The sequence below is a fragment of the Sciurus vulgaris genome (assembly GCF_902686455.1).
Source record: "Sciurus vulgaris genome assembly, chromosome: 17".
Taxonomy (NCBI): Eukaryota; Metazoa; Chordata; class Mammalia; order Rodentia; family Sciuridae; genus Sciurus; species Sciurus vulgaris.
Window position 1 is genome coordinate 44944655 of NC_136478.1, and position 24928 is coordinate 44969582.

Below are 24928 nucleotides of genomic sequence, written 5' to 3' on the forward strand. Positions count from 1 at the left end.
CTGAAGCAATTAAATAATTAAATTGGTATAAGACACATTGTAATCCCTGGAAAAGCCACACCCACAAATTCACATAAGCAACCAAAAAGTATTTGGTTTAAAAAAAAAATGTAGGCTGAAGAAGATACAGAGAAGGGAAATCCAGATGAGATAGAGAAAATAAAAATCTGACAAAAATAAAATTTCCAGTCATGTACAACTAATTAGAACAAATAAAAAAACAAATAAAATTTCTATATCTATAGCAACACTGGGTGCAAATGGACTAAAAACTGCAATCAAAATGTAGAGATCATCAAACTGAATAAAAAAGAACCAATGGGCTGTGGATGTAGCTCAGGTGGTAGAGTGCTTGCCTGGCATGCACAAAGCCCTTGGTTGAATCCCCAGTACCACAAAAAAAAAAAAAAAAGGAATCAACAATACAAAGACAAATAAATAGACTGAAATGAAAACAAGGGACAAAAGTATACCAGGCAGAAAATAATCATAAAAAGCTGGAACTGTTATTTAATATCAGACAATAAACTCTAAAACAAAGAATATTAATAAAAACACAAAAAACTGCAAAGTGATAAAAATCAATACAGTAACCAGTTATAATCATTATTAATGTACATGTGCCTCATAGCAAAATTTCAAAGTAGGGCTGTGGGTTTAGCTCAGTGGTAGAGCACTTGCCTAGCATGTATAAGGCCCTGGGTTCAATCACCAGCACAGGAAAAAAAATCTTTGTTTTCAAACTATATGAATCAAAATTTGAGAGATCATTACAGAGAGATAATCAGATAAATCTAAAATGATAAAGAATATTCTTTGAAATAATGGCCAAAAACTCATAATCAACAATGTAAATTATCTCAATATTAACAACATGACCTAACTAGCATTTATAGAACACTACCCCAACAACTGCAGAATGTACATACTGGGGTTTTTTTAGTGGATTTTTTTTATAACTATTTTATTTAGTGTTGAATGTGGTGCTAAAGATTGAACCCACTGCCTCACATGCTAGGCAAGCCCTCTACCACTAAGCCACAATTGCAGCCCAGAATATACTGTTTTTTTTTTCTTATAAAACCTTTGAAATTTAATTGCCTTTGAGATGTAACCATTGTCAAAAGTCATTCAAATGAAATAAAAAAGCAAACAGAACTTCTTCTATTAGTTAAGCTTTTTCAAAAGCAAGTGCTGCTTTTGAAAAAGGTCAAAAATGACTAGACATCAACAATTTCATATAGTTCTAGAACATAATTAAACACAAAAACTAAGATGGACAATCTGGATACTCACTTACTAGCAATGTTCCATTTACCAAAATCATTCATATACAGGATATAATCACAAGGCATAAGCCACATTAATGTGAAAAGATATGTCTCAGGATATCTAAGGAAATTATTTTAATCAGAACTTGTTTTTACATTAATTTCAATGAGTTATAATTCACATGTAATAAAATTCAGTAATTTCAAGTGTAGAATTTGATGAGTTTTGACAAATGCATCCAATCTTATATCTGCCGCCACAATCAGGACACAGAACAATTTCATCACCCCAAAAACGTTCCCCTGTGGCCCTTTGCACTCAATTCCCGCCCCAAACCACCAGCCCCTAACCTGCTTTCTGTCATGACAGCAGTTTTGCCTTTTCTAGAACTCCACATAAATGAACTCACAATGGTATGTATTCCTTTGAGTCTGGCTTCTTTCGCTTAGCGTAATGCTTCTAAGAGTCATACAGGATGCTTTCTCAGAAGTTCATTTCTTTCACTGGGAAAGCATGTGGATTGGGTGACCCTCTCTTAAGGCACTTAGAACAGAGGATGTGCACCGTATAGTGCAGTCCAGGCCATTCCTGAAGTAGGACATTCAGTTCTTCTACCAAGGGGGTGATGGCTTGCCATGCAGTCCATATATTTGGTAATGATGCATTGCTGGCAATGGACAGGGTATCTGGCTGCAGGATCCCTTGGCAGTTCTGTAACTCACCACCCACAGGAACTTTTCCTCTATATGCAAAGATCTGAAATTTACCATCTGATCTGTGCACCACATGACTGTTGATCTGGACACTGCAGCGTGCAAACAACCCAGGTGGAAAGGTAAAGGGAAAACTATATTTGATCTGTAGCTGCTCAGCCACAAAAGACTGCCCTGCAAGGTTGATCCCATTAATCCATGCCTCTGCATGGGGCACCTCATTCTGCATATAGCATGGGAACTTGTACCAAGCCGTGGACCCATTCAAAGGCTTGCCCTTGGGTTTATTGAGGCAGTAACAGAGTCCCATCTTCTCCAGCAGCTCCAGCAGCAGCTGCAAGTCCTGCTGAGCCTGGATATGAGGCTTAAGCAGCAATCGAATGACATGGGCTGACAGGAGCCCATGCGGCAGAAAGCACTCCACATAGTGATGGAGCTGGATGGCCTGGAGCAGGTCCTGGCTCTGGGTGGGCAACGACATCACTGGGGAGCTTTTCCCCTCACCCTCGCTCTCTCCACTGGTCCCCAGTAGCAGTTTATGCAGCAGCAAGGAAGCATTGCTCTGGAAAAGACATTGAGGATGTCAATGAGGCGGGGGAGGTTGTGGAAGACGTGCTCCTTGAAGGCCGGGCTATCCTCAAAGTAGAGCAACTTGCCACTCTCGTGCAAGCAGGAAAGGGCACTCTGCAGTTGGTCCTCGGTCAGCCCTGCCTACAGGCCCAGGCGCACAGAATCCCACCAGCTGAGCCAAAGTCGTTGTGCCTGTGGTGGTTGGAAATGCAGTTCCTCCAGCACCTGCCAGGATAGAGGCAGGACTCTATGTAAGTTGGGGAAGATTTCTTGGTGCTCAGCTACAGAAAGCAGCTTGTCCCGAAGGCACTACAATTGAGGGGGGTCCCTGCAACTAACAGGCAATATTCGAAAGAGGATCTGCAGCCGGTGGTTGAGCAGGTTTTAAAAACGGGCCTGGCATCGCCGAAGGTTCTTGTCAGAAACACCATAGTAGGCTGTGTGGGGGCAGGCAGAACAAAGCTCAAAGTCCGGGCCAAGGCCTCATCTACCACCTGGGCTAGATGGCTCAGGCCCTCAGCATCGTGCTTCTCCTGCAGGGCAATCTGGCAGTGAATATCCAGACACTTCTCCTCCAGCTCCTGCTCCTTGCGAAGGTCTGCATGTGTGCCCACAATGCACACCACAGCATAAGGAACCCGTGCCCCCACGGGCAAGAAGGAGCCCATAGTACTGGGAAATCAGTGTGGTTCATAGGTGGCCAAGTTGACTACCAGCACATACAGGGCTCCTGGGGAAAGGAAGAAGGGCTGGATCACCTCACTGCTTTCATCATCAGCTAAATCATACATGATGAACCAAAGACCCCTGGAGGCATCGGCTGTCCAGCTGGTCACCTCAATGCCCTTGCTACTGGTGGGAGGGGAAGGTGGGTAGCTCTTCTCTTTGTCCCCTCCTCCATGGCTTCCCTCCACTCTCTCCTCAGTGAGGCAGTGCCGGAGCAAGGTCTTTCCTGCAGGCTTATGCCCCATCAGGAGCAGCTAGAGGCAGGGCTGCACTGCTGGCTGGGAATGAGCTAGCTCCTTCTGGTAGGCCACTATGTAGGGGATCCGCTTCATGCAGACCTCGTAAGGGGGCTGTATCAGTGGGTTGTCCTTGATCTTCCACAGTCACACACGGGAGAGCTGGCCAAAGTTGTCAGGCAGCACTGCGATCTGGTTCCCTTGCAGCACCAGCTCCTCCAGGCCTGTCAGTTCCACACTGGAGTGGGGCAGGTATCAAATGCGGTTATTATTCAGCCACAAAGTGAGAAGCCATCCCAGCCCCAAGATAAGGGATGGCACTGATGTGAGCTGGTTGCAACTAAGGCAAAGCTCCTCCAGATCAGCCAGGGGCACCAGAGCAGCAGGGAACTCCTCAAAGAGGTTGCAAGAGAGATTGAGCACTTTGAGTCTTTGGAGCTGGCTGAACTGGGTGGGCAGAGCCTGCAGCCCATTGTTGTCGAGCATGAGGCTCTCCAAACTGGAAAACTTGCAGAAGCCGTTGGGCAGAGTGTCAAGCTCAGCCCCACTCAGCCAGAGGATCTTGAGGGCACACAGGGCACTGATATCCTCAGGTAGGCCTCTCAGCCGGTTGCTGGACACGTGCAGTTCCTCCAGGGCTGCCAGTTGCAGCAGCTGCTGGGAAAAGGCAGTGAGCTGGTTGTGGTTCACATCAAGGGTACGCAGGCAGCGGAGGCAGGAAAGGGAGTCAGGCAGGTGCGCCAGCCGGTTGAAACTAACATCCAGCAACTCCAGGTGGGCAAGGACGCCCAGCTGGGAGGGCAGGGCAGGCAGCTGGTTATGGGTGAGGTTTAGCTTGGCAGCTCCCTTAGGGCACTCACCACCTCGGCTGTCAGCCAATTGTGGCTCACGTCCAGTGCAGCAAGATGGTGGCCGGGCTCTGCCACCGCAGGGGACAGCTGGGCAAAGCAGTTCCTGCGCAGGACCAGGACGCGTAGGCTGCCAAGGGCCGACCCCAGCCCTTCAGGCACCTCCTCCAGGCCACTGTTCCCCAGGTTCAGCACCTCAATGTCCCCGATGTTGGCCGGCAGCACTAGCTGGAGAGCATCGGGGTACTACAGTGGATCGGCTCCAGCTCCGGCCCCAGGGCAGCCCCCAGTCGAGCTAAGCGCGTTGGCTGGCGCAGGTTGCTCCGCAGCTTCCCGACGCTAAGGGCGACCTCCCGCCACAGCCTCACCGTCTTCAGGGTGTCACTGTCCTTCCCAGACATGGCGGGCCCGGGACTGACACCCTCAAGCTGGCGCGGGAGACCACAGCTGCATGCCGTGCTGCACCCGGCCGGTGCCAACTCAGGCCCTCTTGCTCCCACTCTTTGCTAGCCTCCACCCAGGCCAGCGGCTGTGGGTCCTAGCACAGCGAGCGGCCTGTCACCCGCAGCTGAGGGGCCGCGGTGACAGGAGCAGCTCTGGGGGGCGCCGAGCACACGGCAAGGGGGGGGAGGTGGAGGCCCACGCTGAGTGCAGCTCGCATTCTTCGTCCTCCCAGGTCGTGGGCACGCCGGGCAGCAGGGCCACCGCCCGCCGCGCTGTGGAGGATGCCTGCTCCTCCTCCCCCTCCGCCCGCCTTGCAGCTCCTGGGTGCCCAACTCTATTCCCACTACCCTCGCAGCCGCGGCCCCGTGGCCGGCCTATACTCTTTATTTTTAAGTGCTCTTAGGATGTCCACCAAAACAGACAAGTGCTGTGTCATAAAATTACTCTCAACAGATTTTGAAAACTGAAAACAAGTATATGTTCTCTTAACAATGCAATTAAATTAAAAACCAATGATAATAAAACATCTAGAAAATTCCAGATATCTAGAAATCAAGCAACTCACTTCTAAACAACCTGTAGGTTAAAGAAGAAAATAAATGAGATGATTCTCTGAACTAAATGATAATGAAAACATATCAAAGGTTGTAGGAGTCAGCTAGGCAAGGCTTAGAAAGAAATGGATAGCTATCCATTATTGAACCAGAAAAGAAGGTCTACACTAATATCTTAAGCTTTTACATTAAGAAATTAGGATAAAAAGAGCAATGAAGCCCAAAGAGGGTAGAAGGGGACAAAAAGATAAAAATGAAAATTTTTGAAACAATAAGAGGGCTCACTTCAGCCGCACTCATACTAAAATTGGAATAATCCAGAGAAGATGCGCATGGCCCCTGTGCAAGGATGGCATGCACATTGTGAAGTGTTCCATATTTTAAGAAAAGAAAATCAATTTGAAGCTGTTGAGTATGGTATTGTATTCCTGATCCCAGCTAATGGGAAGGCTGAGGCAGGTGGGTCAAGTTCCAGGTCAGTGCAAACAATTTATCAAGGCCCTGTTTCACAATAAAACAGTTCAGTGGTAGATTGCTTACCTAGCACGTATAAGGTCCTGGGTTCAATCCGTAGAACCACCAAAAACATCAATTAAGTCAAAAGTTGGTTCTTTGCAAAGATACACAAATTTAATAAATCTCTAGCTAAAATACATTAAGTGGATAAAATGACTGAAATATACAAGCACCCCTGAGCTCATTCCCTGGTACCCACCCCCTCAAAATTTTTAAGTTGATATAAAAAGAAACAGAATGAAAATAATCACATATTTTTAAGTAAATAGAATCTGAAATTTAAAAGCTTCCCTCAAGGAAAACCTCACTAGTAAATTCTCTCAATCTCAAACATTAAGGAAAGAATACCAATTCTAATAAACTTTTTAAATATATATATATATATATATATATATATATATATATATTTAGTTGTAGGTGGACACAATACCTTTATTTTATTTTTGTGTGATGTTGAGGATCAAACCCAGGGCCCCACGTGTGCTAGGTGAGCACTGTATCACTGAGCCACAACCCCAGCCCCTCTAACAAACTTTCAATAAAACAGAGAAGAGATAACTCTCAACTCATTTTATGAAGTTACTATTACTCTCATATCAAAACCAGTCTAAGATTTAAAGAAAGTACCAATCAAAATCCCTCATGAACACCGATAAAAATTCTTAGCAAAACATTAGCAAATCAAACTCAACAATATATTAAAAAATATATAATATGATGAAATAAAGTTTACTTCAAAAATGAAAGGCTTATTCAACTTTCAAAAATCAATCAATACAATTCATCATATTAACAAACTAAAGAAGAAATGCTGTAATATCTCCTAAACCAAGGGTCTGAAATTTTTTTCTTAAAAAGTCAAACAAATTATGTTATAGGCTTCTGGACCACACAATCTGTTTTAAGTATTCAGCTCTACTGATAATATAAAAGCATCAAGAGAAAATATGTAAATTAAGTGGGTATGGCTGTTTTCTAATAAAACTTTATTTACATGAATTCTATTTACAAAGAAAAACCTTGACCACCCAAGGTGTCATTTTGTGACTTCTTTTTTTTTAAATTTTTAAAAAAATTTTGTAGTTGTTGATGAACCTTTATTTTATTCATTTATTTATATGTGGTGCTGAGAATTGAACCCAGTGCCTCACACATGCTAGGCAAGTGCTCTACCACTGAGCCACAACCCCAGTCCTAATTTTGTGACGTCTGATCTAAATAAAAACATGATATTCATGTGACAAAATTCAACTCATCTATGATAAAAACTCAACAAAATAGGAACAGAAGGGAAATTGGTCACCTGATAAAAGTAACATGATACCATATGATGAAAAAGTGAACACTTCCCACCCAATGCAAGGAACAGGGAAAGAATGTTCACTTTCACAACATCTATTCAACATTGTACCAATGGTCCTAGCACTTGCAATAAGACAAAAAGAAGAAGAAAAGAGACAAAGAAGAAAGAGGGAAAGATGGAAGAATGAAAGAAAGGGAGGAAGGGATGGAGGGAGGAAGGATCAAAAGCCTTCTGTTTAAAAAGGAAGAGTAAAACTGTCTTTACTCATAGATGACATGACCTACACATGGAAAATTCTAAGAATCTACAAAAAAAAAGCTATAATTGATCAATGAATTAAGCACAGTGACAGGAAACAAGGGTAATACACAAATAGTACTCTCACTATACTAGCAGGCAACAACTGAAGGTAAAAATTTAAAATACAATTCCATTTTGAATAGCATATAAAAAAATGACAACATAAATATAAATACTACAGATATATGTACCAAAACATATACAAGATATTTTTATCTTGTTTTATATTCTTTTACGAGATACTCGGTCAGGTATGACCAAAATAAAATACAGAAGAGGGTCAGGAAAAAAAAAAAAAAAAAGCTTATTATATTCACGAGTTCCAGAGACATAATTGGGCATTATAAATTCCTAATATTGAAATACAGTTCTCTTTGGGCAGGACAGTGGGGAGGTATGTGATACAACTGATTAGGTAATGTTTTATTTCTAACACCAGAGTGCTGGCACATGAGTATGTATTTTATTATTATTCACAGCTTGCTATAATCTTGAGAAGTGGAGATAATCAGTTATTCTTATCATAAGAGAAAACAGCATCCAAAAGATTTAATGCCAATGTGGTATTTAAGTATTTAAGATCTGGAGGAAAGAAAAAAGACTAGGAACATGGAAAGCATTATAGAAAAGACAAAGACCAGTAAGGGAGTCTTTCAGGAGGAGGGAAGAGATTCTCCATGAGAAAAGTCCCTCCCTCAACTGAAGATTATATTCTGCAAGGAAGGCAATGCCAGAAAGCCTTACCAGTGGCCTATGAGGCCTGCAGAGGAGCTTCTTCCCAGCATCTGAGAAATGCCTCTTCCTGCCCTATCTGCCAAGCGGTATGCTGTCCCATCTATCCCATGCTCACACTCACCTGGACAGAGGTCTGGCAAATGTTTTCTCTCCTCTCTCCAGGGCTCTTCCCCTCGCTCCAGCTGAGTAATGAGTTTTGGTTTGGAAAGTGGAATTTCTGTTTATAGGAAAGAAAACAAAGTGAACTCACAAGGTTACCAAAGACTCATGAATAGTGAATTCTCCAGAGAAGAAGGTTGAGTAAGGAAAGGGAACCCCAGTCAGAAATGAATCATATTTGGGGGATGAAAATCTCCTGTGTCTAGAGAAAGAGAAGGTAAAATGAGAGCCCCAGCCTCTCTTTTCCAGGGAAAGAGACCTGGAAATGCAGTGTCATACATAACATGAGTAAATCAAGCTATCTGCTTCAACTCTGTTAAATCCAGATTTACTAAAAGGAAAAAGATTAATTACTGTTTTAAGCCCAACCCAAAGGTATAACCTTTCTCATGACAAGTGGAAAATATTCTGTGGGGCAAATTGTAGTGCTAAGGGATGCCATACTTACCTAATGATACCAGGTGGCTATAGGTCTCCAGCATCACTTCCCTGTGTAGGATCCTCTGAGCAGGGCTTAACAACCTCCACTCCTCTTGGGTGAAGTCCACAGCCACGTCCCTGAACACCACGAAAGCCTTCAACACAAAATACATCCCTGCTTATCCAGAAGTCCACCTTGCCTGCAGCTTAGAATGAGAGGGCAAAAGGCTCCTGAAACAGAGTTTCTCAGCTAGAGAAATACTCAGTCACCCAAAGTAAAATTCTAGCAATAAACTGTGTTCAAACGGCAGTCATCACTCTCCTCTCCCCAGGTCTCAATTTCCTTATAAGACGGATATTACAATAATATTTATCTTACAGGGTCATCATCCAAATTAAATGAAATTGCTACTGGCAAACATCCTATAACTCTGAGGGGAACTAGCCTAGATGAGACGTGGTGAGAGAAAAAAGTGGAAACGTCAAAGAACACCAGTCCCTGGTAAGCTGATGGAACAATAGGACCAACCTTAAGGTGTGCCCTCTCTTTGTGGAGTTCCCTTTAAATGATCTAAGTTATTATTTTTCAGCCTAAGTGGGGTTTCCTACTGCTTACAGTCAAAAGCATCCTACTGGTTGACTGTTGGCAGTGAAGACCTCCAGTGAATCATGCCTATTTCTACCCTTTATGCATTTTCCTCCTTCACTAACCCTGGGCTTGACCACATGATTTGCTTTATGAAATGGAACATTAGCAAATATGATGCAAGCATTACTTTAGGGTGTTTGGTTTGGGGACTGGTTTTCACTCCTGTGCAGGGCACCTTGAGGCCATCATATCACTAACATGAGCTTGTTCAGTGAAAAGGCCACATAGAAAAGAAGAACTGAAGCAACCCGACCAACCACAAGACACATGAAGTTGCTCAGCTCCAGCTCAGCAGCCAGCTGACTAGCCACATGAATATACAGGACAATCAGCCCAACTGTGCTAGGCCTAATTGTGTTATAGCTTTTGCTTAATACAGTGGTCCTCTTTTCTGCCCAAGAGTTGTAAACTTATAATAAATGATTTCATTTTAAGCCACTAAATTCTTTAATCCACTAGACTGGTGAAAAAATAGTGAGAACACTGCTACAGGAGGCTGAAAAAAGATTATGTTATACATTTAGCAAAACGCTGCTGTGTGAACTTGAAACAAAGAAAATGTAACTGATGACCTCTCAGTCCAGCTAAGGACATCTCCAGACAGTCAGTTGAAAGTTTCAGTTGTGGGCTGGGGATATGGCTCAGTGGCAGAGCACCTGCCTCACAAGCACAAGGCCCTAGGTTCAATTCCCAGCCAAACATACATACACATATGCACACACACACACACATACACACACATACGCAGAGTTCCAGCTGCATGTTTCTAGCTACATAAAATAATGTGTAGAAATAGAAGCAATAAGAAAATTATTATGGAATTAGTAATCATATTTTAGAGGAAAATACAGACATGACAGGACTTGCTAGGTGCATGGTCCAGTTTCACATTATTATAATAAACTACATAAGGCAATTAACTTATAAAAAGGCTTATTTAGCTCACAATTCTGGCATCCAGACCCAGATCAGGTGGCACCATTTTGAGGCCCCCGATGAGGCCTCACCTTATCATGGTGAAAGTGCATGAAGGAGCAAAATGTTCATACCATGAGACAGAAAGCAGAGATAGAAAAAAGACCAGGGTCCCACAATCCTCTTAGAGAGAATACCCCCAATGGCCTAAGGGTTTCCCACATTTCCCACGTCCTTAAAGAGCCACTACTTCCCACAGTGTCACCCTGGGAATCAAGCTTTTATATATGGACTTTTGGGGGACATTAACTGAACTACAGCACCAGGTGAGAAACTGAACCTGTTTTATACCACAGGGCTCTCTAGCTACAAGAGTCTCAAATTTTTAAAATGGCCTCAGAGTAAAGGTCATATCAAATGTTTGAAAGACCCAAAATTTAAGACCTTTGAAAATAAAGGTGACACCTAGTAGATTCTCCAAGCAAGACCAAAGGACTTCTGAGATTCTTTGGATATTGTCCCACAGCACCAATATCCTGCCCAAAGATACACAGAATTTGTGTTATAGCTTTTGCTTAACACAGTGGTCCATATTGGATAAAGCAGAAACTCACACAGCTTTCAAGAAGGATATATCTGCCTCGACTAAAAGAACCAGGGACAATTCAAAATGGTGTCCTATATGCCTGCTTCTTCTCATTTTTTTCAAAACTAGGGATTGAATTGAAGGTCTCCTACATGCTAGGTAAGTACTCTTCAACTAAGCTACATCCCCAGTCCTCTCTCTATCTTTTTTTAAAAATAGGAGTGAATGTTACAGTTTCCTTGTTTATATCAAATCACAGTATGTTAGGTAAGTAATTGGAGGTGGTGGGAAATAACAGACTCTTCTTTCAGTATACAGATATCTGACTCCAAAGGAATCTACTGAATAAGACTTAGCCTCCTTGAGTTCAATCCCCAGTACCAAAAATAAATAAATTAAAATAAAATAAAAAACCTACACTAAGGAACATGTTGGTTACATGACTTAGGTCTTACTGAAAGTGAAAGATGTGACGGGAAATATCAGTTGACACAAACTTATGACTTTTCCTAGCACATCAGGCTACTTCCTTATTAACATTATGAGTGGTTAAGATAACACATATATAAAAGATTCAATATTACCTTGGAAAATGTCCTTAGTGGGATTTCTTATGCATTCTTGGTGTTAACACTTTCAATGAAATATTTTACAAACAAGAAACATTCAGTGTTGCTCTGAAAACATCCAGGACCATATAAATCCCCACCAAAGGAGTTCCAGATTAAACTAAATACAAATCTTTTTCTAGCTAAATTCTACTCTCATGGGTCGATAAGCATAGTCAAAGCAAATCTGACATAACCAAATTAGCCCATATCAAAAATGACAGTGAGTCATTCTGGTAACTGTATTCATACTCAATAAATGTTCATCTAATTAACCCAAGGGTATCCAGGTCACCATTCTCAAGAACTAGAAAGCAGAAAATTCCTATAGTCTCTCAACCACTATTTTCCCACACACCAGTGATTTTCTGATGCTCAGACCCTTCTTAATATCCTTAAAAAGCCAGCTTACTCAAAGACAAAGTCTGAGTTTCCCAGCCTGGCACATGGAATTGTTTGATCTGTCTCCACTAAGCTCAAAGGTGGAAGAAATATATCTCTCAGGGACTATGGACGTTATAAAATGAGAGAGGAGGGCAAAAAATGTTAGCTTGAGAATGATTTTAACACAGTATGAAGAAGACTGTAGGAAGTGCAGCAAACAGAACTTCCAGGCTCTGTCCTAATGGTGAAGACACTGTCTGCTAAAACTGCCCGACACCAAAGAACAGTGCAGGTTTAGGGCAGATTTATTTTTAGAGAAGCAGGAACTTGAGACTTTTTTGTGAAAATCTCCCAATTGCTCATGCTGAAAGTGCTCTCAAATGTAAAATTCAGTTCATAGCAGATCAAATTCCTCCCTGCCCCATGTGTGAATAGTCTGTCTTCTCCTGTACATTATTTTTTAATTAACCTTTACTAGGTCAATTGGCTACTACATTCCTTCCACACTGTGGCAATGGTAGTATGCCCAGAGGCCCAGTCTGTGAAACAAACTGTTTCCTGCCCTTTTCCCACTCTTCCCCACAACTGTCCAACTTACCAAACCCTTCAGCTACAACTCAGACAGTTCTCCTTCTCCTGGGAGTCCTCCTCAACCACTCAGGCCACAGGTCCTCTGCTTGTCCCTGTTTTTTTAATCCACATTACTGGACAACTGAGCATGGATATCCCTGTGTTATTACTGAAACTGCTCTGTGTGTTGTTGTGAGGAATGGATGGAAAAGATGGGTACGCTAAGGAAGGGCTCCTGGACGACAAGGAATGATATTTGTCAGTAAGGCAGCCTCCTGGGCAGTAAAGGTAAGGGGCGGGGTGGTAGGAATCCTATTGACAGCCAAGATGTAATTAAGGTAATTCTCACCTCCCTTTTGGCTCTCAGGATGCCCGTGGCCATTTTCCCAGCCTCCACAACGTTCTCCCTACAGAGTGTCCAGGTGGATCCTCCCTCCCAATGTGTCGAAAGTGCCACAGTTAGAGGTCGGGGATGCCACAGAAATCCACAGCACAGCCCAGTTCCAACCCAGAAATAGGGAAAGGGGATCCAGGATGCCCCAGCAGCCTCATGCTCGGTTCCAAATCTGACCACAGAGTGAAGCCCTTGTTCCCATCAGTGGAGTGAGTTTGTCTCTAACGGACTTCAAAGAAGGAAAAACGGAAAGGTGGTGCCTGCAGAAGAGCGCCAAGTCCGGAGGCAGCTCTGCCTCTCCCAGTCCGTAACCCCGTGACTAAAATGGGGAAAGGAGGAGAGTCGTGGTGACTAGAAGGCACTCACAAAACGCAGGGTACTTGTTGCAGATCCCGAGGCCCAGCCCACTGGCCGGAAGTGCTCCTGTCTGTAAGGACTATGCCCGGAGGAACGGCAGTGAGGGAGGACGGAAGTGACCGCAGAGGCCTCTGGGAAGTGTAGTTTCGGAGCAGCGGAGGGCATGTTGGCATAGACCTGAGTACCCGGAAGCCCTAGACCCACTTGCACAGCTCGTACAATCAAGTTCAGAATCCCCTTCTTAAAATTCACAGGCCGCCAGGTTCACAAATGTCTTCTCTGAAATGCAATTAGATCCGGTATTTTCGGGATTGGCTAGGTCCCAACTCCAAGAATGGGGTTGGGAGAGATTGGTGTGTTCCCAGGATTTTTGGAGGTGGAAGAGGCCGCGCGTGGGGCAAAAAACAGAAGATCCCATGATGACAGTGGCAGTGAGGTTCCAAAACTTGACACAGAAATCCCCGAGATTTCTTATTGGAGGCTAGAATACACACGCAACTTTGAGGAAACTTACCGTCCAGTGATTGAGGCGTTTGGTGCAGGGGAGTGGTTGAATGGGGGCCTAACTCTGAATTCTGCTTAACATGGACTTTACTATTTTGATTTTAAAGATATTACATTAAATTACTTATCCTCATTACTGCGGTGTTTTTTTTCTTGCCCCCGTAAATTTTTTATCCACAGTCCCAGCCCCGATGAAAGGTATGAATAGATTTGACCTTTATACATGAACCTCATTGACACCACTGACCTGTAGCCTTGGTAGGAGGTGAGGGCCTAGCTTATGAAAGGAATCCCTTAGGACCTTTCCACGAATTGTTTACTATCAAGTGAGTTTATCTTTCCTTTCCTCAATATCCATAATTTCCTGGCAATCATTCCTCCCAAAGATCCATCTCCAAGGTGTCTTCAAGACCTTATCATAAGGCAAATATTCAAAGGATTTTTTTTTTCTTTTAATACAGGAGATTGAACTCAGGGCTTCCTGATGCTATAGGCAAGTGCTGTACCACTGAACTACATCCCAGATCTTTTTCTTTTAATTTGGGACAGGGTCTCACTAAGTTGCCCAGGCTAGCCCTGAACTTGCAGGCCACTTGCCACAGCTTCCAAAGTTACTGGGATTACTTGCACACATCATGTTGCCAGGCTCAAAGACTGTTCTCAAATCTTTGCAATCCTCTCAATCTCTTTCAACAACCCTCTGGAGAAGTAAAAACCAAGGTTTGCATGTTAAATATCAGCCTCTCCCAGTGGGTGGGTGTTTAGAAAGGAGGATCAGCTTAGATCCCTATCCAGCCTAGGTCAGTGGCCTTATCAAGGATTTAATAACTACCAATATGGAATGCTTATAACAGAACTCAGTGGGGACCAAAGTGAGGTCTGGGTCTGGGCAGTGAGGGACACAAATGAAGGGACTAGAAAATTTCAGAAGGAGATGGACATGGGGAGGAGTGAGGATGTGGGATCCTGAGATAAACTAAATCCTGTGTAGACAAGTTTGTACACAAGCAGTAGAGACAGATCCAGGCTGACAGAGTATTTGTAATAAATTAAGTATAATACAAGAACAGATCAGATAATAATGGGACTCTAGAAAAACAGGACAAGCAAGGGAGGGGGCAGTATCTCAAATTCCACAGGAATGAATACACATCAACAAAACACCTAAGAAAACATTTATAGCTGCATTCATTTAAATCAAAGGTGATATTTACTGACCACTGTGTACCAGGTACAATGAAATACCCTAGACCTGAGTCTGCCTTCTAAGTCTCAGAGCCACGTGTTAAAGGTTTGAAGAATCTTATTTCCTGTACTCTTATCTGAGTTGAGATGTGACAATTTATCTATAATTATAAACACAGTGCTGGAGGGGGGATCTAGGAATGTCCATCTAGGCCACATGTCAGGTTAAAATTAACCAGAGCAGGTCGGGCATGGTGATGTACACCTGTAATCCAGCAGATCTCAAAGCTGAGAGAGGAGGATCATAACTCAGTGAGACCCTGTCTCCACATAAAATATAAAAAAAGGGCTGGGTCCGGAAGGCAGTGGCACATACCTGTAATCCCAGCAGCTCAGGAGGCTGAGGCAGGAGGATTGCAAGTTCAAAGCCAGTCTCAGTAAAAGTGAGGTACTAAGCAACTCAGTGAGACCCTGTCTCTAAAAATATAAAGTAGGGCTGGGGATGTGGCTTAGTGGTCCATTGTATCTGAGTTCAATCCCTGGTACCCAGGGGAAAAAGAAAAAGGGTAAAGAAAAAAAAGGGCTAAGGATGTGGCTCAGTGGTTAAACGCCCCTGGGTTCAATCCCCCATACCCCAGTACCAAAAAAATAAAATAACATTAGATTTGAAAAATCAGTAAAAAGGAGGGGTGGGAGGGGTGGGATGGGTGGGAAGGGTGGAGGGAAAGGAAAAAAATAACAGAATGAATCAAACAACACTACCCTATGTAAATTTATGATTACACAAATGGTATGCCTTGACTCCATGTACAGAGAAACAACATGTATCCCATTTGTTTACAATAATAAAAAAAGATCAGTAAAAAGGAAGAAAATTGAAAAACAAAACTTTTCAAATTAAAAGCCATATGAACCACTATGTCACTGATAAGTCAAAGAAACTGACCTTTGAACTATTCATTGAAAAAACAATAGTGAATATACTTCAGATTGAAAGCTGCAGAATAAAGCCCAGATATAACACCTTAAAAATTAGTGCCAAAAGAAAAGCAAAAAGTTATTAAATTCTATATACGTCTAAAGAAGGAATTTCCAGTTTGAATAAATAAAAGTTTAAATAAAAAATGATCACAAAAAGGGAAGAACAAAACTTCTGAATCTCAGGAACTCTGGAGGAGGGAAGTTAAACTAAATTACCAATAAATCAAAGTAATCATTAAAAATTAAAATTAACTTATTTCCAATTACTGAAACTGAACCAAGATTTATAGAATAAGGCCAAAATGGTGGCTAGAGAGAAACTTTTAGCCTGAGGCATTCGTGATTGGAAATGCAGCCCAGCATGGCAGCACACACCTATAATCCCAGTGACTCAGGCAACTTCATGAGATGGGGATATAGCTCAATATCCCTGAGTTCAATCCCCAGTACAAAAGAAAGAAAGAAAGAAGGAGGGGAGAAAGAAATAACTAGATGAGGTTGGTGATGGTGGGCTTATGGGATTGAGGAGTTTGGCATAAAGTCACTCTAGAGACAGTCCTTGGGGAGGTGGGTGCATAAGGATCAGGCCGGATGTTAGGAAGAAGGTGGCAGACAGTCCTGGAGTTGACAGTGGATAAGAAACACAAGAACATCAAGTGAGGAGCCTTTCCTGTACTCTACACAGCAAGAGTACAGCACAGATAGCATTCGCACATGATGAATGCAAGTGGATAAGTGGGGAGACAACAACACAGGCAAACGGCCCTGGAGAGGGAGGTAAGGAAAATGAACACAGGGTTTAAATCCAAGCATGTGGGACCTCTAGGCTTCAAGGGAGACCGGGAATCAATAAAGAAATGGCCACCCACATCCTTGCTTCCATCAGCCACAGCCACAGGCTGGTACCATTAGCCAGACCTGGCCAGAATGAGTGTAAAGCAGGGAAGAAGAGAAAGATCCAGAAGCCAGAGCCTCCCAGAAGGTCCTGAAACCTACTGGTTCCGCAAAGAAGCCCCAGTAGGTAGAAGGCTCCAAAATGAGAGGAAAAACAAAACAAAACAACCCACAATATTTATCTATTAAAAAAAAATATTTAATATATGTTCAGATAAGAGGTACAATGACAGAAAGTAAAGTATAATAAGCTAGACACCACAGATATGAAAGGATGAACAAATAAATGGTACATGTCTGGGGGAAATATCCAGACATGCAGACTTTACATGTTCACATAAATATTTACAAAAAATGCATCACCCAGAAGAGATGTTTATACAAACTACATTTGAAGTCTATAAGGAGATAAAGTAAAAAACAGCTATGGAGAGGGTCCCTTTCACCATTTTGTAGGAAGCACTTCAGAACATGAGCACAGCTTCTTCTTTGCCTTCTGAATACCACCTGTAGTCTGTAGCAGCAGATAGCAAATTATACTATGGGCCTCTCCTCCTGGAATGTCACAAACATAGACACATACCACAGAACTCGCCAGATACCAAAGCCAGTTGTAGTTCCAGGACTCTGAAAATGAACTTGCATGGGATTTGGGGATTCCAAGAGGATCCAGGTGCCTATGCAAGGACCAGGCAATGAGCACATGTATCAGTTTTGTTAGCATGAACTCAAAAATTGTCTAAAGCAGTGCATGTCCAATTTTGGTGTGAATGCATCAGACCCATCTGGAGAACTTGTTAAATACTGTTGAGTCTCACCCCCCCAAATTTCTGATTCAGTACTCTGGGTCTATAGATTTCTAATACTTTCTACATAGTGCTTGATGATTACACTGGCTCAACGACCACACTATGGACTAATGGAATACCAAGTTAGGGGAAAGTACTAAAGAGTAACGCAGCAGCAGAAGGGACTTAACTCTACGGGGGACTCTTTATAAAATCCTCAAATATAAAACCCCTCAAGACACTAAAACAGCATTTATAGCATCATGTCTACAAATATAAGGTACCAGTCACAGAGTGCTCTGTCAGGTAGACCAACGGACCTGACAAGTGTCCCCATGTAAACGTTCCTGAAAACCTGTGACCCTAGCTCTCTGGAACTCCAATTTTTCACCCTCTTCTCACTGTAATTCCATCATCCTTTTTCTTTATAATTCTCCATTACAGCACAGGAAGGAACACATCACTATGTCCATTTTTATGGACCTTTCCCAGGTAAAAATAAATTTTAATTTTTCACATAAAACAACACAAAATTTTACAACAGTTTGGTGGAAACATTAAAATAAAATAAATCAAATAATTATTTAGAACATTCAATAAAGCAAAGCAATACTTACATCCTAAAATACATTTAATTAAATATATTAGTTTAATACGTCACAGGGCTGAGCACACAGCTCATGGTAGATTGTGTGCTAATATCTAAGGCCCAGGGTTCAATCCCCAGCAATGCAAAAAAATAAAGCATAATAAAAACGAATAAAAATAATGAGGCATGCCCAAGATCTTGGATTGATTCTCCAATACTTGGGGGAAAAAAGGGGTGAGTAATGAAAGAGGACAGGAACAGATTGAAATATGAAGAAGCTTCTCTGCAAACTGAGGACAGTAAATGCCAGGGATACCCTTCCATGTGTTTATAGCAGCATTTCTTCAATTAATAGGACAAAGGTTTAGAGATGTAAGCACTAGGCACTTCCCTGGGTCACTGATGTGTGACTTGGCATCATTCACACTATGTGTTGATAAATCAAAAGTAGAGAGAAGTTCACTGATAGGTTCAAGGTCAGATGCTTAATGAAATCTGGATTTGAAATCCCAGTAGAAGTTCTTGGCTCCAAGACCTTTGTCTGATGCTCAGTGCTTTTTTTCTTTTTTTTTTTTTTTTTTTTTTTTTTTCTTTTTTGGTACCAGGGATTGAACCCAGGAGTGCCTAACCACCAAACCACATCCCCAGCCCTTTTTAATATCTTATTTAGAGACAGGGTCTCAATGAGTTGCTTAGGGCCTCACTGCTGAGGCTGGCTTTGAACTCATGATCCTCCTGCCTCTGTCTCCCAATCCACTGGGATTACAGGTGTGTGCCACTGTGCCCAGGTCTCAGTGCTTCTTTATAGGCAAAAAGAAACCCTCCACATACCTCAAATTATCCTTTCTAATTGGGATTTGTTCTGTGAGCTAGATTCAACAAAGAAAAAGAAGGAAATAAAACTTGGGAAAGCAAATGCTTCTAAACATAGATGAAAGGTGAAAGAAGGAAGTACATTATCCTTGTGAATCCATGTAAATCAATGAGAACATCCAAAGAAGGAAATGTAATATATATGAGGATGAAAAGACCACTTGGTGAAACTTCCAAGTAAGTCCTAAGTCTGGCCTTACAATTTCCTTCAAATGCATCTGAGAAAAACAGGACTAGAAAAGAAGTTTCTAGGGGGATCCAAGATGGCGGACTAGAGGGAGGCTGCATTCCTTGTCGCTCCGTAACGCCGGATTCAAGCAGAGGCTATCTGTTTCTCGGTGAGGCAGTTTTTGCTGCTTATCGATCCCCTGCTCTTTACCCCATTTGTCTGCTGTGATCACCTGCAATCTGCCAGCATATCGATGCCTTTTTTGAGAGCAGGTTGCTCACTGTCAGGCGTCTATCATCCGCCATTTGCCTGCCTCTCGCCTGTCCATCGCCTGCCTCACCCCTATCCATCACCCAACGCTCGAGGTTCACCTCCCGATTGTCCAACAGCTGCCAGCAGACTGACCACAGACCGCCAGTGGAGAACCAGCTGCCTGCTGTCACCTGGAAGTTCACTGTTACAGTACCTACAGGTTTGATTACACGTGGCTGCCGCCATTTTGAGACAACAGCCAGGCCCTGTAGGACCCCTGGCCGGACTGACTGAGCCCCGTCTCCAGGATCCCTCAGCCCGACCGATCACTCCCTACCACTGGGGCCCTCACATCAACTGACTGCTCCCTGCCGCCAGGACCCCCAGACCAACTGACTGCGCCATATCACTGGGAACCCAGACAGACTGATTGCACCTGGCCTCCTGGATCCCACAACCACACCAAACACACCCAATCTCCAGGACCCCTGCCGGACCAACTGCATCCTGTCTCCAGGACCTCCAGCTCATCACGTCCAACCCTGAGCTGCAGCTCCCCATTTGCCAACACATTTGGAAGCCAGAGCAGCCATCTTGGATAATCCTGGAAGCCGTAGCTCCGATCTTCGGGTGGGGCAAATTCCATCCTGAGACGTCTGCTGGAGGCTTGAAGCTCATTGTCAGGTACCTCTTATACATCAAGCTACTGTGAACACTGGGAGGTTTCATTAGTATATGAATGTTATACAGTACATTTTCTTTTTTCTCCTTTTTTTTTTTAAATTAAGTTTTTATTTCTTTACATTTCTTGCTTTCTTTTCCTTCTGTTTACCTGTTCCCTCAGAGTCGCTTTCTCCCTTATTTACATGCTAACATCCGATTTCTTTTGATTACACTCTCACCCTTTCTATTTTCTAGAACTTCTGTATATTCTTTTATTATCCCATTAACAGCCATATTCTTCATGCCTCTGCATCCTCTTTGTCCTCCATTAGAAACTGCAGACATTATTGTAAACCTGTTTGTTTTACCGAAGATAACATTTGAGCACATTTTGTTTATTATGACAATTTTGTTATTGTCCCCATAGGGGCTATTTGGTCTAGGATTGCATAGTGTCTGATTTGGGCACTGCTAATATTGATCTCCCCTTAAAGAAAGGGCCACTATAAGCCTATAGTGGGAAATCTGCAATACCCCAGATCTGCACTGCTAGAGGGGAAGATACATGAACAACATGAGAAGAAAATGATTCAAACAAATCTAGATTCTATAGTAATAGAACCCAATGACACTATGTTAGAAGAAATGTCAGAAAAGGACTTCAGATTATACATGATTAAGATGATTCGCGAAGCAAAGGATGAGATAAGAAAGCAAATGCAGGCAATGAATGATAATACCAATAAGCCGAAAGAGCACCTGCAGGAAGCAAAAGATCATTTCAACAAAGAGATAGAGATTCTCAAAAAAAAAAAAAAAAACAAATGGAAATCTGTGAAATGAAGGAGACAATAAATCAAATAAAAAACTCAATAGAAAGCATCACCAACAGACTAAACCACTTGGAAGACAGAACCTCAGACAATGAAGACAAAATATTTAATCTTGAAAATAAAGTTGCCCAAACAGAGAAGATGGTAAGAAATCATGAACAGAATCTCCAAGAACTAAGGGACATCATGAAAAGACCAAATTTAAGAAGTATTGGGATTGAGGAAGGCACAGAGATACAAACCAAAGGGATGAACAACCGATTCAATGAAATAATATCAGAAAATTTCCCAAACCTGAAAAATGAAATGGAAAATCAAATACAAGAGGCTTACAGAACACCAAATGCACAGAATCTCAACAGATCCACACCAAGGCACATTATAATGAAAATGCCTAACATTCAAAATAAAGATAGGATTTTGAAGGCCGCGAGAGAAAAGCATCAGATTACATATAGGGGGAGACCAATACGGACAGCAGCCGACTTCTCAACCCAGACTCTAAAAGCTAGAAGGGCCTGGACCAACATATTTCAAGCTCTGAAAGAACATGGTTGCCAACCAAGAATCCTATACCCAGCAAAACTAACCTTCAGATTTGAAGATGAAATAAAATCCTTCCATGATAAACAAAACTTAAAAGAATTTACAAATAGAAAGCCTGCACTACAGAATGTTCTCAACAAAATATTCCATGAGGAGGAAATGAAAAACAACAATGGAGGTCAGCAAAGGGAGGAACTACCTTAGAGAAAAAGCAAAGGAGAAACCCAGCCAACTTAAAAACCAAAAATAAGCCAAATGACTGGGAATACAAATCATTTCTCAACAATACCCCTGAACGTTAATGGCCTAAACTCCTCAATCAAAAGACATAGACTGGCAGAATGGATTAAAAAGAAAGACCTAACAATATGCTGCCTGCAAGAGACTCATCTCATAGAAAAAGACATCCACAGACTAAGGTGAAAGGATGGGGAAAAACCTACCACGCACATGGACGTAGTAAAAAGTGGGGGTTTACATCCTTATATCAGATAAAGTGGACTTCAAGCCAAAGTTAGTCAGAAGGGATAAAGAAGGACATTTCATACTGCTTAAGGGAGCCATAAATCAGGAAGACATAACGATAGTAAATATTTATGCCCCAAACAATGGTGCATCCCTGTACATCAAACAAATCCTTCTCAATTTCAAGAATCACATAGACCACAACATAATAATTCTGGGTGACTTTAATACACCGCTGTCACCACTAGATAGATCTTCCAAACAAAATCCAACCAAAATCCAAAATCCATAGAACTCAATAACACAATCAATAACCTAGACTTAATAGAAATATATAGAATATTCCATCCATCAACAAGCGGATACACTTTCTTCTCAGCAGCACATGGAACCTTCTCGAAAACAGACCATCTGTTATGCCACAAAGCAGCTCTTAGGAAATGCAAAAAAATAGAGATTCTGGCCACTCCAGTCATGGCGGCCCCGGGACCAGCGGTGGGCAGCGGGGCTGTGGAGACATGCGGTCTGGAGCAGATTCTGGAAGCGTTGAAACTGCTGTTGAGCCCGGGAGTCCTGCACAGATGTGAAGACACAGCTTAGATGTCGGGCCCCAGCTTGGCTTCAGCGTCTGTGTGGACAACTGCTCTCAGAAAGGTTAATGAGACCCAGTGGTGTTCAGGCAGTGGTCCGGGGCATTTTGGAAGGAGCAGGCGCCGGGGCAGCTGGCGGAAGTGATGCGGAGGCAACAGCTGCTGACTGGAAGAAATGCAACTTGATTGCAAAGATTCTGGCTTCATGTCCCCAGCAGTCTCTTTCACCAGAGAGTTACTACAGGGACATCTGTCCCCAGATTTTGGATTTATTTCATTTTCAAGATAAATTGACAGCACGGCAATTTCAAAGAGTTGCCACCACTGCCTTTGTAACTATGTCAAGAGAACAGCCACAACTGGCAGCGAAGTATTTGCTTCAGCCAGTGTTAGCTCCTCTTCATCAATGTTTGAATACAGCAGAGGTTCCAGAGAGTGATATGGTACCAGGAACCATTTTGGTATCAGAAGAAGAACTTAGTAGATGTATTGAAGATATATTTAAGGTGTATGTGGTTGGGAATGAGCCTCTAACAGTGTTGCTGGATTCCCTGCTTCCAGTCCTGGGGGTGCTCTTTTCTCTCTACTGTTATACCAAGGAGAGTGTGTCTCATATAAGTGATGAAGATGAAGTCCTGTACCAGAAGCTGTCCTCAGAGCAGAGCCAGGTGGAGCATCTTGGGGACTTGCTGTCCCATTGCCAGGAGTGTGGTTTGGCAGGAGACTTCTTCATCTTCTGCTTGAAGGGGTTGACTCATCTGGCTGTGGAAAGTGAAGCAGGGTTAAAACCTAAACCTTCCTCCAGCAAAAGCCTTTTGGAATTAGAGCAACACCACGCAATTCTTGTGGAAGGCCAGGAGCGGAAGCTGCTGGTCCTGCAGCTACTGGCTCTCCTGTGTGAGAGAACGTCTGAGCAGATATTCACAAACATCACTCAGGTAGTAGACTTTGTAGCAGCGACACTGCAGAGAGCATGTGCAAGCCTGGTTCACGAGGCAGAGAGCACTGTGGAGTCACAGTCACTGAGCATGTCCATGGGGCTGGTGGCAGTCATGCTAGGAGGAGCTGTTCAGTTTAAATCAAGTGATTTTGCAGTCCTGAAGCAGTTGCTGCCTCTGTTGGAGAAGGTCTCCAACACATACCCTGAGCCTGTCATCCAAGAACTTGCTGCTGACCTTCGTATCACCATCTCCACCCACGGAGCCTTTGCCACTGAGGCTGTCACTGTGGCCGCCCAAAGTACCCTGAACAAAAAAGATCCAGAAGGGAATACAGAGGAGGATCAACAAACTAGTTGTAACAGATACACAGAGGTAGCTCAGAGCCACGTTGAACAACAGCAAAACCAGAAGTCACCCCATATAGCCCAGGAGTCTAATGCTCCATTCATTCCTAAGAGGATAAACGAGCCCAGTGCTACTGCAAACCAGAAATCTGGAAGCATAACCACAGAACGGTTCCAAGAGGTTCTTTTATCAGCTTATAATCCTCAGATCCCAACACGGGCTGCTGCTCTGTGTACTCTTTCCTGCTGGATAGAGCAGAGAGAAGCAAAAGCCCTTGAGAGGCAAGAGCAGCTTCTCAAGATATTTTTGGAGAACTTGGAGCATGAAGATACTTTTGTATATCTGTCTGCCATTCAGGGGGTTGCCCTGCTCTCAGATGTGTACCCTGAGAAAATTTTGGTTGACCTGCTGGCTCAGTATGACACTGGTAAAGATAAGCACACACCAGAGACCAGAATGAAATTCGGGGAAGTCCTGATGCGAATTGTCAGAGCATTAGTGCTGAGGATTGAACCCTTGTGCTGATGAGGCAGTCACTCTACCAACTGAGCTATATCCCCAGCCCTTGTTCTTTTTTTTAAATATATATATATATTTTAGTATATATATATATATATATATATATATATATAGATTATATATATATTTAGATGGACACAATGCTTTTATTTTATTCATTTTTATGTGGTGCTGAGGATCGAACCCAGTGCCTCACACGTGCTAGGCAAGTGCTCTACCACTGACCCCAAATCTCAGCCCTATCTTTGTTCTTTAAACTTAGTCTTTTAAACAGTTTAGACTGTTTGTTTAATGTAATTTTTGATACATTTGAGTTTAGTATATCTTCATGCTATTTGTTTTCTGTTTCTTGTTTCCCTTTCTTTTCCTTCTTTCTTTTGGGTTGACCAAATATTTTATGTATATGTGCATGTACATATGCATGCATGTATGTGTGTGTTTTCATGCTGGAGAATGAACCCAGGGTCTAGTGCATGCTAAACACATGCTTTATGAGTGACCTCCTCCCCAGTCTATCTTACTGTTCTTAGTC

At 42.7% G+C, this 24928-nt stretch overlaps 2 protein-coding genes and 1 pseudogene across 7 annotated transcripts in view; 1 reads left to right on the plus strand and 2 right to left on the minus strand.

Annotated features, from left to right (window-relative positions):
• The window catches only part of ZNF875 (zinc finger protein 875), a 41460-nt gene that overhangs the window by 6576 nt on the left and 9956 nt on the right, over positions 1-24928 (minus strand). For 3 of the 5 annotated variants that reach the window (XM_079118820.1, XM_079118819.1, XM_079118822.1), the window contains exons 2-3: positions 8825-8951; positions 8339-8434 (exon numbers count right to left, since the gene is read on the minus strand). In XM_079118820.1, the coding sequence (XP_078974946.1) occupies positions 8339-8434; positions 8825-8951 (223 nt within the window). Of the gene's footprint in view, positions 1-8338; positions 8435-8824; positions 8952-12536; positions 12743-12857; positions 14303-24928 lie in introns of those variants that run through there. The other 2 variants (XM_079118821.1, XM_079118823.1) reach the window with 2 other exon arrangements.
• On the minus strand, positions 487-4790 carry LOC306648062 (malignant fibrous histiocytoma-amplified sequence 1 homolog; annotated as a pseudogene). Its single transcript has one exon. The product of its transcript is annotated as a malignant fibrous histiocytoma-amplified sequence 1 homolog (transcript).
• Positions 22471-24402, plus strand: LOC306647676 (transport and Golgi organization protein 6 homolog; the record flags this gene model as incomplete). Its single annotated transcript, XM_079117193.1, has 1 exon — positions 22471-24402. Exon 1 carries the CDS (start codon positions 22660-22662, stop codon positions 24400-24402), a length of 1743 nt encoding a protein of 580 aa, XP_078973319.1. The 5' UTR covers positions 22471-22659.